The 12,040-nt window shown below is 38.2% G+C and overlaps 1 protein-coding gene across 2 annotated transcripts; it reads left to right on the forward strand.

Moving 5' to 3' along the window:
• Positions 1-2,506: 2,506 nt before the first annotated feature.
• LOC123551841 (uncharacterized) lies at positions 2,507-9,769 on the forward strand. 2 transcript variants are annotated; one of them, XM_045341060.2, is made up of 3 exons: positions 2,507-2,579; positions 5,271-5,533; positions 8,730-9,769. In XM_045341060.2, exons 2-3 carry the CDS (start codon positions 5,320-5,322, stop codon positions 9,593-9,595), a joined length of 1,080 nt encoding a protein of 359 aa, XP_045196995.2. In that variant the 5' UTR covers positions 2,507-2,579; positions 5,271-5,319; the 3' UTR covers positions 9,596-9,769. The 2 variants fall into 2 exon arrangements, with proteins under 2 accessions (XP_045196995.2, XP_045196994.2); XM_045341059.2 differs by lacking the exon at positions 2,507-2,579 and having other exon boundaries at positions 5,233-5,533.
• Positions 9,770-12,040: the final 2,271 nt, after the last annotated feature.

Genomic DNA, 12,040 nt, shown 5'->3' on the forward strand with positions numbered 1-12,040 from the left:
AATCCAATGTCCGTCTGATTTGTAATCGGTCAGCATCTTCATTTTCATGAAACCGGAGGAGTGTTTAAATCGAATTTCAATGCTGTAAATGCACCGAAACACTGATTGCTTGAATGAAAAGTTTTAAGTCATGAAGACGGTATTCCAGTTGTTCCTGTCAGCCCGAAGTCAAAGTGTGTCTGTCCAAGGTCAAACGTAGTGTCAGCAGTCGGCTACTGCTCAGTAGCTATACTAAACGTTATCAACAGCTGTACAGTATGCTCTTTGCGTTCCCATTCATTTTTCAAACAAACACACATTAAAACGTAAGTTGTATATCTCTTACGAAAATTACGGGTCCTCCACCTAAAGTTGGGCGGAAAAATTAGCAATTTATGGTTCTTTCTCGATGCTTCATGTCTGCTTTACTTACTGTACGTACCTATAGGGGAAATTCGGGTAACTGAGCCACTTAAGAACTACGAAGCGTGTTTCTTGCAAACAAATGGCAGCATCTCCCAAGTGTTATTATTTCAGTTATTGTATACATGTTAATATCACATTTCGGGCAAAAATACCTGAAACGCTATTTTGATGTTTTCGGAAAACTTGATTTGATGAATTGTCCAAAGTGGTTCAGTTAACCAACATAGTTATGGAAACTGAGCCACCTTTGTCATGAGTACTAAGATAAAGAATTATAAACTAATCTCGTTCATTTAGACTTAAATACAATTTGTCGCAAATATTACAAACGGGCATGCCATGTATGTGTTTTTGCGCATGCGCATATGTGCATTATCTTATTTTGCGTTCACTGCGTCATCTTCCTTACGCGTAATATGGAACCATATCACAAAAGTGTACCCTGTAGTCTACAATGCTATACTCATTCAAAGTGTATACATTTTTGTTCAAAATAGGCCTAGTAATTACATTTTTGTGATGAATTCCCAATGTGTGCCTATGTCGTATTAGATAAGCTGTTCCCATTTTTAAGACTGCACCCAAATATCGTTCAATCCGTTTAAACTAAGCAAAACGAGTTGTGTGCAAATTTGGTCTAAATCAAACATGGCAGTCTGAAAGACAGCTTTTTCCCCCGCCGCTGTTTTGGATAGTAAAAGGGTTTAGGGTAATCGATGGAAGCATTAAACATTTGAGGTGTGACCTTGACCTTGACCTTGAGCTGGCATGGGTGAATTTTAAGCACCTCGTCTTGATAAGGGGAATATTGCGTCCAAGTCATATTAAAATCCTTAAAGGAGTTAGGAGATACAGAGCGGACATAAAATGGAAGGCTCAAATCTTTGATTTTGACTTGTGACCTTGACCTTGAGTAAACATGGCTGACTCATAGGTTTGCAAATCGTCTTGATGAGGTGATCATTTTACCCAAGTTTCATGAAAATCGTCCAAGGGGTTTAGGAGATACAAAGCGGACACAAAATGGAAGGCTCAAACCTTTGACTCTGAGTTGTGACCTTGGCCCGACATGTAAGACTCATAAATTGTGCACATCGTCTTGATGTTGTGTTCAGTTGACCCAAATTTCATAAAAATCCTTTAAGGGCTTTAGGAGATACAGAGAGAGCATAAAATGTTACAGACGGTCGGAAGACGGAAGAACGGATGGAGACAATGACGGGGTATCGATGAAAATTTACGCGCTCTCGCATTTTTATTAACAACAGGTAATTTAATGTTAACTTATTTCATTAAAGGTGGATAATCAGATTTGGCCATGTAACGGATTTGTTCGAAACTTTAGCATCTGATCATTTACACTCATATATGTTCACTTAACACTTATACAAATTAGATTTTCACTGGAGGTATTTTTAAAATTTCATTTTCCTATCCTGGTTGCCCAACCAAGATAGAGTTATTTTATCATAAGTATAAATTTGATAAACATACTTTGCCTAAGGAAATGTATAAATATTAGACATATTGTAATATATTTGTAAAATATTTGCATTAAAAATTATGTATTTAGATGGAATTCATTAGAAACGCAAGTTTGAAAAATTATTATTACCTCCCTTTGCCTATCTTGGTTGCGCAACCAAGATAGATTGGAAATAAATGAATTCAGAAGCTACACACAGCTTTTAAACTTGCATTTTGGTTCAGATTGTTCAATAGTTGATATGTCTATCAAATGCAAATGTAAAACTAGACATTGTATCGAAATAAAAAGAAATACCCAGCTTTTTATATACTTTCATATTAAAGGGGAGTAATTACAAAATTTTATAAAAATAATAAAATATACATTTCAAATAGGAATCTTACTCTATGTAATCGGTCTTTTTGTTCCTTAAATAATTCTCTACCAGAATATACAAAAAGTAAAAAATGTCATTAAATGTTGTTTAAATGTGATTGACCACCTTTAAAGATATCAGCATATTTCACAACTACTGTATGTCCGTCATCCTAGGGTATCCTATGACTGCGCAGGAACAATAGGAGCCTCGGAGGCGATGTTATCACGTTACCATGACGTCATAATCGCGCAACAAGATGGCGGACAGGACAATGCCCTAGAACAATGGGGAGTCGCACCCAACATTCCAAATAACAATAGAGAGTAGGTGAGTCAATAGGAAATTACCATGACGTCACAGCCGCACCCAAAATTCCGTTACCACCCAGATTCTCTATTTTTAGACAAAAGAGGATATCATATAACGGTATTCTTTTTATTGCCAGCCTAGTATCCTATGACTGCGCACGAACAATAAGAGCCTCGGAGGCGAGGTTATCACGTTACGCGGAAAAAACCCATGATCTTTACTGGTTAGGTTAACTGCCCGCCTTCATATGACTGAAATACTGTTGAAAAACGGCGTTAAACCAAATCAACCAAACAAACAAACGTTACCATTACCAGTTGCATTAAACATATACAGCAAACCAGATTGAGTAGTGAGTAGTCTAAGGCATTAATTTGAACTAGAAGTTGTGAATTGTAATCAGCATAGTTTCAAAATATAACTGACATAAATTCAGTTAAACAGTAACATTTATAAGGTTTTAAGTACCATTATTACATATTGTACGGAACATGTATGATAAAATATACAAAATGTTTGTCTTGACTAGGTTAATGACTGCAATGGTGTGACTAAATGTTCTTGGCATAATGGTTTAAATGCGGGTCACATTATCAATAACACGAAATTCAATTATAGCAAATTGCTATCATTCATAATATCAACAAAGTAATGACAAGGTAGTGATCACAAAACTGCACTGTGACTAGACTGGGAATGCTGAAAGCTTTGCTTTGCTATACTCCAACAACCTACATTTGTTACGTTTGAAGGTTGTTACAATTTGAAACTATACTTCCCATGCATGCACAAAAAATCGCACATGACAGACACGCACTGTTACATATATACATCTTGCAGATGAGCAAGCCTGTGGACTTTCGCAATCACATTACATCATTTGAAATATTTCGGGTTGCGCGATCGCTACACTGTCTTCCATCATACCTTTGTCACTGCTTCAACTTTTTCCCATCCAAATAATGCTGGGTCGAGATTAGAAGGATCTGGTTCTAGAACGCCTTTCTTCCGAATGCATGTTTGCAGATGAGCAGGTTTTACATTCTGTTCAAACGACTCAGTTGTGGGAGACAATGAAGAGATTTTCGGTGTTTTTAATGATAACGTAGTGTAATGTAAATTATAATTGAGTTATTACAATTTTAACAGAAGTAATTAATATGTAACTATAAGTAACTGTATTTGTTAACTTGGCAAATAATTCTATGAATACTAAGTCGTTGCTTTTGTGTCTAACAATACAAGTTGGTAACGTAGCTTTTTATTATAAATGGCGATCTCTTATGATAAAAAAAATTCTTTCAAATTTGTTGTTATAATGTAAAACAATTGTCGCAACCACTGAAAATGCATTAAATATCTGACTGAAAACTTACTGTAAGGCATTATTAACATTTTTGGTAACAAATTGGTAACGTATTGTAACGTAAACTTCATTAAAAAATATGTGTTGCATTTGTTGTCCACATCATTCTTGAAAATATCTACTTCTTAATGGAACTATCTGATGGCAATATTGTTTGATAAAATATATGTTATTTGAATGTGGAATAAACTTATCATTTGCTTAAGATGCCATTTTGGTCGCCATCTTCTATCCGCCATAAAAATTGTTGCCCAGTGATGACAGGGTGTCATCAAACGGATTCAACTTCTACTCCACCAGGTCAACTGAAAATAGTAAAAACATTTTCTATCTACCCAAAAACAAGGTCCCACTTGATCTCGTCAGGACTATCAATGCAGGATCGAAATTCAGCTATAATTTCAAAACAGAGCTCGTCAACCTCATGTTTATTATAGCTGGAATGTTTTCTCTTGAACATCCTAGTTAGCACAGGTAGAAAAAAAGGGGAAAAGCATTTTAAAAGGGCAGCTAAATATCTTATAAAATGACAAGTTCGGTGTATTTCACCATATTGAGATAGGTCTTGTTTTCATTATTTTATTACTAATACGCTCAATATTTCGTAATGTTTGATTTTATGCATATGCTTCAAGTAAAGATATGTTATGTTAATTCTGTTATGCTATGCTATGCTACCCTAATTCATGTCATTGTCATTGTCATTGCCACAGCTGTTGATATTGAAATGTCATGTCATGTCATTGCCACTGTCATATATTGTCAGATTCCATGTCACGTCACGCCACGTCATGTCATACAGTTTTGATACAGTCTGAGAATTATTGGCCTGATTAGACAAGTTCATAATGTTAGAACGTGCCAACCTATTAAGAGTATACTCTGACACGTTATTAAAAACCCTCATTAACACGATATTAAACCTTCCATAAAAGCTCATAGAATAAAAAATAAATAATCTGAAATCAGACGTAGGCCTATAGAATAATTAGAAGATCTAGATATTATGCAGATATGAATTTCCGTTCGACCTCATATTTTTTCTCCATATTTTATCTAGATCTACTAGCTGAAAAAACAAATCCGTGACTCTAGTGCATTCAGTTCGAGGGTTCAGGCCTATTTTTTCTTTGACAGACATCACAAACAGTAATAAATTGAATCTTTAACTGAACATCCATGCATGCATGCTTGGGCTAAAATTGACGAACGATCGCGCAAACATAAAAAATAAATAAAATCACCACCACCCAGAAGTTGCCGTTCCCCGGTAATGGTCTTGTACTATATTTCTAAAAATAGTTTTGGTTTTTCCCGAAATGAAATTTACTGCATACATGTAGATAAAAAGAGTACACATTTTTGGCGGGAGCATATACCGCGGTATGCAAAATGGACAACTCTTTTGGAAATGAAGAAGAGAATGAAGACGTGGGAACTTGCTATGATTTCACCAAGAAGACATGGCGGGATGATGTAACATTTCTTGTAGAAGACCAACACCTTTATGCAACAAAGGCGGTATTAGCCATGGTTTCTTCCGTGTTTGAGGCAATGTTCGGGACCAACTTCAGAGAAAGAGACGAGAATGAAGTGCCCTTGCCAGGTAATTAACACTTCTTTTTCAGTTCTTTTTCAAAAAAAAATCTAATCCCCAAATTTTCTCCTGTTAGATCTAGTGTTATATGTACATGCATAAATAACTTAAAGTAATGTTAGGTAAACATAGGCGTAGCCAGACCTTCAAAAATTATACGCACAACGAGGGATGGAGTGCCGAGTGGAGGGGGTTTAGATAAAAATAATGGAGCATTCTGACGCAATCTGTGGCATATAATTTAAGGGGACATGGGCACTTAAAAGGTCAATATTTCGAAAAAAGTTTACCGCTAAAAGCCCCACCCCACGCGAAATTTTGGAGACTTAGATAAAAAAAAAGGTGAATTCTGACTCATTTTGTGGCATATAATTCAAGGGGACTTTGGACACTTAAAAGGTCAATATTTCGAAAAGTTTAATCACTGCTAAAAGCCCAACCTCACGGAAATTTTGGAGACTTAGATAAAAAGAAAAGGTGCATTCTGGCGCATTTTGTGACATATAATTCAGTGGGACTTCCAACACTTAAAAGGTCAATATATCGAACATTTTAACCGCTAAAAGGCTCCTCGGGAAGTGTTTAAGACTTAGATAAAAATGGTGCATTCTGACGCATTTTGTGGCATATATAGAATTCTAGGGGACTTCGGGCAATTAAAAGGTCAATATTTCGAAAATTTCAACCGCTGAAAATACACAAATGTACCATTGTGGGTAAGATTATGAGAAATATTAACATTGATGTAAACGGTTTCGACCTCTCCAAAGGTCTCTTCAGGAGGTGATTGGCGCCACAACACTCTTAGCTTTCCCCGCGGTAGTTATTTTATATTTTGAAAAATTGTTTTTCTTGTTTTTTATGCCCCCGAAGGGAGGCATGTTAGTTTTCAATTGTCCATCCGTTCGTTAGTTCGTCACAACGTTAACTTTTTGCATGAAGGCACTTTACTCGCGAACCACTGCACCCAGGACCTTCAAACTTCACTTGCTGTTAGTACTTATTGAGTACACGACACCTACTGACTTTGGGATTACCAGGTCAAAGGTCAAGGTCACAGGGGCCGATGTTAACTTTTTGCATGAAGGCATTTTACTCGCGAACCACTGCACCCAGGACCTTCAAACTTCACGTGCTGTTAGTACTTATTGAGTACACAACCCCTACTGACTTTGGGGTCACCAGGTCAAAGGTCAAGGTCACAGGGGCCAATGTTAACTTTTTGCATGAAGGCACTTTACTCGCGAACCACTGCACCAAGGACCTTCAATCTTCATATGCTGTTAGTACTTATTGAGTATACGATCCCTACTGACTTTGGGGTCACCAGGTCAAAGGTCAAGGTCACAGGGGCCTGTGTTAACATTTTGCATGAAGGCACTTTACTCGCGGACCGCTGCACCCAGGACCTTCAAACTTCACATGAGTTAGTACTTACTGAGTACACGACCTCTACTGACTTTGGATCACCAGGTCAAAGGTTAAGGTCACAGGGGCCAATGTTAACTTTTTGCATTAAGGCACTTTACTCGCGAACCACTGAACCCAGGACCTCCAAACTTCACATGCTGTTAGTACTTATTGAGTACACGACCCCTACTGACGTTGGGGTCACCAGGTCAAAGGTCAAGGTCACAGGGGTCAATGTTAACTTTTTGCATGAAGTCACTTTACTCGTGAACTACTGCACCCAGGACCTTCAAATGCTGTTAGTACTTATTGAATACACGACACCTACTGACTTTGGGGTCACCAGGTCAAAGGTCAAAGTCACAGGGGCCAATGTTAACTTTTTGCATGAAGGCACTTTACTCGCGAACCACTGCACCCAGGACCTTCAAACTTCACATGTTAATAGTACTTATTAAGTACACGACCCCTATTGACTTTGGGGTCACCAGGTCAAAGGTCAAGGTCACCAGGTCAAAGGTCAAGGCGCTGCGGGGGCATTTGTCACCATTAGTGACAGTTCTTTTTATTCCTTTTGTTTTAAATAATATTTTCTGCTAACGACAGATGCGTTACATTTCTTGTCCAAGTACTATGTTTAAACATATATATATATATGTGTGTGATGCGAAATGAACCCCTAATTCAGTGAAAATAGTCACTGTCGGAGGTGTCATATTCGCCAGTTTGCATTAAAGATATTATAATTTAGTAACTCTTGTTTGGAAACAAACACAGGCACCAGTATCGGACCTGGGACAAAATATGTTTGTTTTCATCCTAAATGAGTTCAAAATGAAAATATGTAGTATAATATGAGCCCCCTACAAAAGATACATATGTCTACTGAAGGCCAGAATCTCGAAAATCGAGCCTGCGAGCAATGGCTTCACTTTCTGGGCTGTTGTGAAATAAATTCTCTAGACAATTAACAAACTAGACAAACTACCTATCACTTTTTCCCGTATACATTTAGCTACAAAATAAGACCGACCCCAAGTCTCTAGCCCTCCCCGTTCATGAAATAACTATCAGAAAACGAGTGCCTTTCTGCTGCAAATTCCAGGTATAGAAATGTGGCACAACGAAACGGTACGAAATCACGGACTAAAAGATGTTTGTCAGCCTAGCAAGGGTCAAATTCAATTGCCATTAATAACAAGTATTGCTAAATATGTAAATTATGGCCACTCACCACCGTCTATAGCATCTGCTACACGCGATATTTACTTTTTTATTTTTCCGTCGGTCTTTCAGTTGATGCACCGCCATTGAAACCGATACGATAATATCCGAGTAATTTTGAAATATGGCTTTTTGAAATATCTCCGTAACTTTTGACCAGATGGTCCATTGTCAATTTATTTTTACATTTTGTAAACTTATTTAACTGTTTTGATAAATATAAATCAAGGTCACATAACGCTAGTGGTATTTAGACCGAATGTTTATGTCCAAATGATCTCAACCACGTTTGATTGAGTCGAGTTGACTCGAAAGATGTAGTCTATAGTTATATACCCTTGGTGCACATGTATCGACATTCTCGTTTGTACCATGTTATTTGTTAAGCTGCATAGTCAATATGACTGTCTTGTTTTACCTTCTAAATAAGTACTGCTACGGAAATTAAGGAACAAACCTGACATGAAAGTATTCTTTACACAATTTTTTTTAGAAAAATATACTGTTTTGCAGATAATGCGACTCAAATGTTATAGCACAGATTGATTTTTTATAACTTATATTTTTGCAGGTAAAAGGTTTGAAGACTTTAAAGAGTTTCTCCATTGCATTTATCCCACATCTCAGAAGAAGATAGATGAAGGAAATGTGTACAAAGTCCTTCCTTTGGCAGATGAATATGATGTGAAGCCTTTGATCAAAACGTGCAAGAGTTTCCTCAATACCCACCTAATAAATGACCGAGCGTCAACGGAAGAGGTGATTCTTTGTCATGGATTAGCAGCTCGGCATAAATTCCAGAGCCTTAGGAAAGTGTGTGCAACACGGCTGTCAGATGTAGGAGTGAAGGAAATAGAATCTACAGCAGTTGGTGTGAGTGACACGGAGACTCTTCTTCAAATTCACAAGGATATTTTGAAACAGCAAGGCGAAACTTTGGAAGAGACGCGCACGGAACTGGTAAATATATACATAAATACAGATTTATCGGGGCCAGAACTGCCTTCAATTTCGGATGCCAGAGGTTCAATAATCAAATTTAAACCAAACGTGAATTCGTTAGATGAGCAGGGGAATATATATAGTAATCAAGTTACACTTTGGGATATCACCTTCAGGGTTAAAATGCACGTGGTGACCAGCACTCAAGGCGAGAAAATAATGTCATTGTTTCTGTATTCAACGTTTCCACGGAATAACAGGCTTGGTGTTTGCAGAGTTAATGTTAAAATATGTTTTAAACGCACTGTCAGACATGGTCCGGAGGTTTCAAAGTATGTAAGAATGCCAGAGATGGTGTTTTCGAACGAAAGTCGGACAACAGGATTAATGACTCCAGTGGCACTGTCCCGGTTTACTTCTCAAGGGTATGCCGAAAATGGGATTCTGGATTTTGTTGTTTTTTTGATGTCTAGAAAACCATCTGTTAGAGATTAACGGGTGAAATGCCAACAGAATAGTGTTCACTGATAGTGTTGCTTTAGTTAAAGCTGAATCAGAACTAAACCGTAGTTAGTTTACTATCATTAGGTTTTCTGTTTGTGTTATGTTGCTCTTCAGCATTTGGAATATTGTTCAGGTTAATTGCTTCATAAAGTAATTGTTTGTCAACTGCGGTCTTCTTTCTTTCATTTTCATATACAACCCGGAGACATATTTTTTGCCCTGTCCGTCCGTCCGTTGCACTTGAACCATTTGACCTAGAACCTTCAGACTTCATTTGATGACAGGGCTTAAGGAGTAGACCACCCCTATTGTTTTTGGGGTCACTCCATCAAAGGTCAAGGTCACAGGGGCCAGAACATTGAAAACCATTTCCGATTATTAACTTGAGAACCACTTGACCTAGAATGTTGAAACTTCATAGGATAATTGGTCATGCAGAATAGGTGACCCCTATAGATTTTGGTGTCACTCAGTTAAAGGTCAAGGTCACAGGGGCCTGAACATGAAAAACCATTGCCAATCAATAACTTGAGAACCACTTGACCCAGATTGTTGAAACTTCATAGGATGATTGGACATGCAGAGTAAATGGTCCCTATTGATTTTGGGGTCACTCTGTTAAAGGTCACAGCGGACAGGTCATGGAAATTCATTTCCGGTCAATATCTTGAGAACCGTTTGCCCTAGAACCTTCAAACTTTTTAGGGTGATAGGACTTACAGAGTAGATGACCCCTTTTATTTTTGAGATCACTCCATTAAAGGTCAAGGTCACAGCGGAGAGAACATGAAATCCATTTCCGGTCAATAACTTGACAATCATTTGACCTAGAACCTTCAAACTTAGTAGGGTGATAGGACTTGCATCTAGTAGATGACGCCTATTGTTTTCGGGTCACTTCATCAAAGGTCAAGGTGATAGGGGGCTGAACATAGAAAACTCTTTCCAATCAATGTTTTGAGAACCACTTGCCCAGAATGTTGAAACTTATTAGAATGACTGCTACTGATTTTGAGATCACTCGATCAAAGGTCAAGATCACAAGGGCCCATGCTATGAATATACTACCACTTTAGATTCCCCAAAACCCACCCGCTTAGCTCAGTAGGTAGAGCGTCGGTCTACGGATCGCGAGTTCGATCTTCTGGCGGGGCGTTTGTTCTCCGTGACTATCTGATAAACGACATTGTGTCTGAAATCATTAGTCCTTCACCTCTGATTCATGTGGGGAAGTCGGCAGTTACTTGCGGAGAGTACAGAATCCAGGAACACTGGTTAGGTTAACTGCCTGCTGTTATTGATTTGATCAACAACAGCTGATGATGCTACTGTTCCTGATATTACTGCTGCTGCTGATGATGATAATGCTACTGTTTCCCTAAGTAAATGAGTACATGAGGAGGGAAAATGTGTAATTAGGAGGAAAAATGAGGAGGTACCATAAGTAATGAGGAGGTAAAATGAGTAATAAGGAGGGCGCTTTTGGTACTCCGAAATGCGCCGTTGGTGCTCTCTGCGAAATTTTGTAAATACCTTGCAAGGGTATATCTGCTACAAAACTTAAGGTCGTAGAAAAAAGTCGATTTTTGAAATAGTTTGACATTCCCTCACAATTATATTATGCCTCCCTCACAACGATGCAGACCTACCTCACAACTATACAGACCTACTCACAATGATACAGACTTTCCTCACAACTATATAAGCCTCTTCACGCCTACCTCACAACTAAGCAGACTTCCCTCATAACTTTACTCACAACAATGCAGACCTCCCTCACGCATACCTCTCAACTATTCAGACCTCCGTCACATCTATACTGACTTCCCTCACAACAATAAAAACCTCCCTCATGCCTACCTCACAACTACACAGACTTCCCTCACAAACATACAGATCTCCCTCACAACTATATAAGCTTGCCTCACGTCTTTCTCATAACTATATAGGCTTCCCTCACATCTATACAGACTTCCCTCACAACAACAAAAACCTCCCTCAACTGCACAGACTTCCCTCAAAACTGCACAGACTTCCCTCACAACTATACAGACTTCCCTCACAACAATACAGATCTCCCTCACAACTATTCAGAACTCCCTCAAAACAACGCAGACTTCCCTCACAACAATACAGACTTCCCTCACAACAATACAGACTTTCCTCACAACAATACAAACCTCCCTCACAACAATGCAGACTTCCCTCACAACAATATAGACTTCCCTCACAACAATACAGACTTCCCTCGCAACTATTCAGACTTCCCTCACAACTATACAGACTTCATTCACAACAATTCACGTGTATGCTAAATTGTGTATAACAGCACAATCTGTCAGTATTAAAATGAATGCATATGACTCCTCCTCATTCGTAATTTGGACGCCGAGTACGCTGTTTAAGTGCGATATTTGTCTCAAAGTGTTTGGTGAA

This window comes from Mercenaria mercenaria, chromosome 4, assembly GCF_021730395.1.
Source record: "Mercenaria mercenaria strain notata chromosome 4, MADL_Memer_1, whole genome shotgun sequence".
Taxonomy (NCBI): domain Eukaryota; kingdom Metazoa; phylum Mollusca; class Bivalvia; order Venerida; family Veneridae; genus Mercenaria; species Mercenaria mercenaria.

What these genes read in the sequence shown, in the direction of transcription:
- LOC123551841 (XM_045341060.2), top strand. Translation starts at nt 5,320, where the DNA reads ATGGACAACTCTTTTGGAAATGAAGAAGAGAATGAAGACGTGGGAACT. An exon ending in GAATGAAGTGCCCTTGCCAG is followed by an intron (nt 5,534 to 8,729) that starts GTAATTAACACT and finishes ATATTTTTGCAG; the next exon opens with GTAAAAGGTTTGAAGACTTT.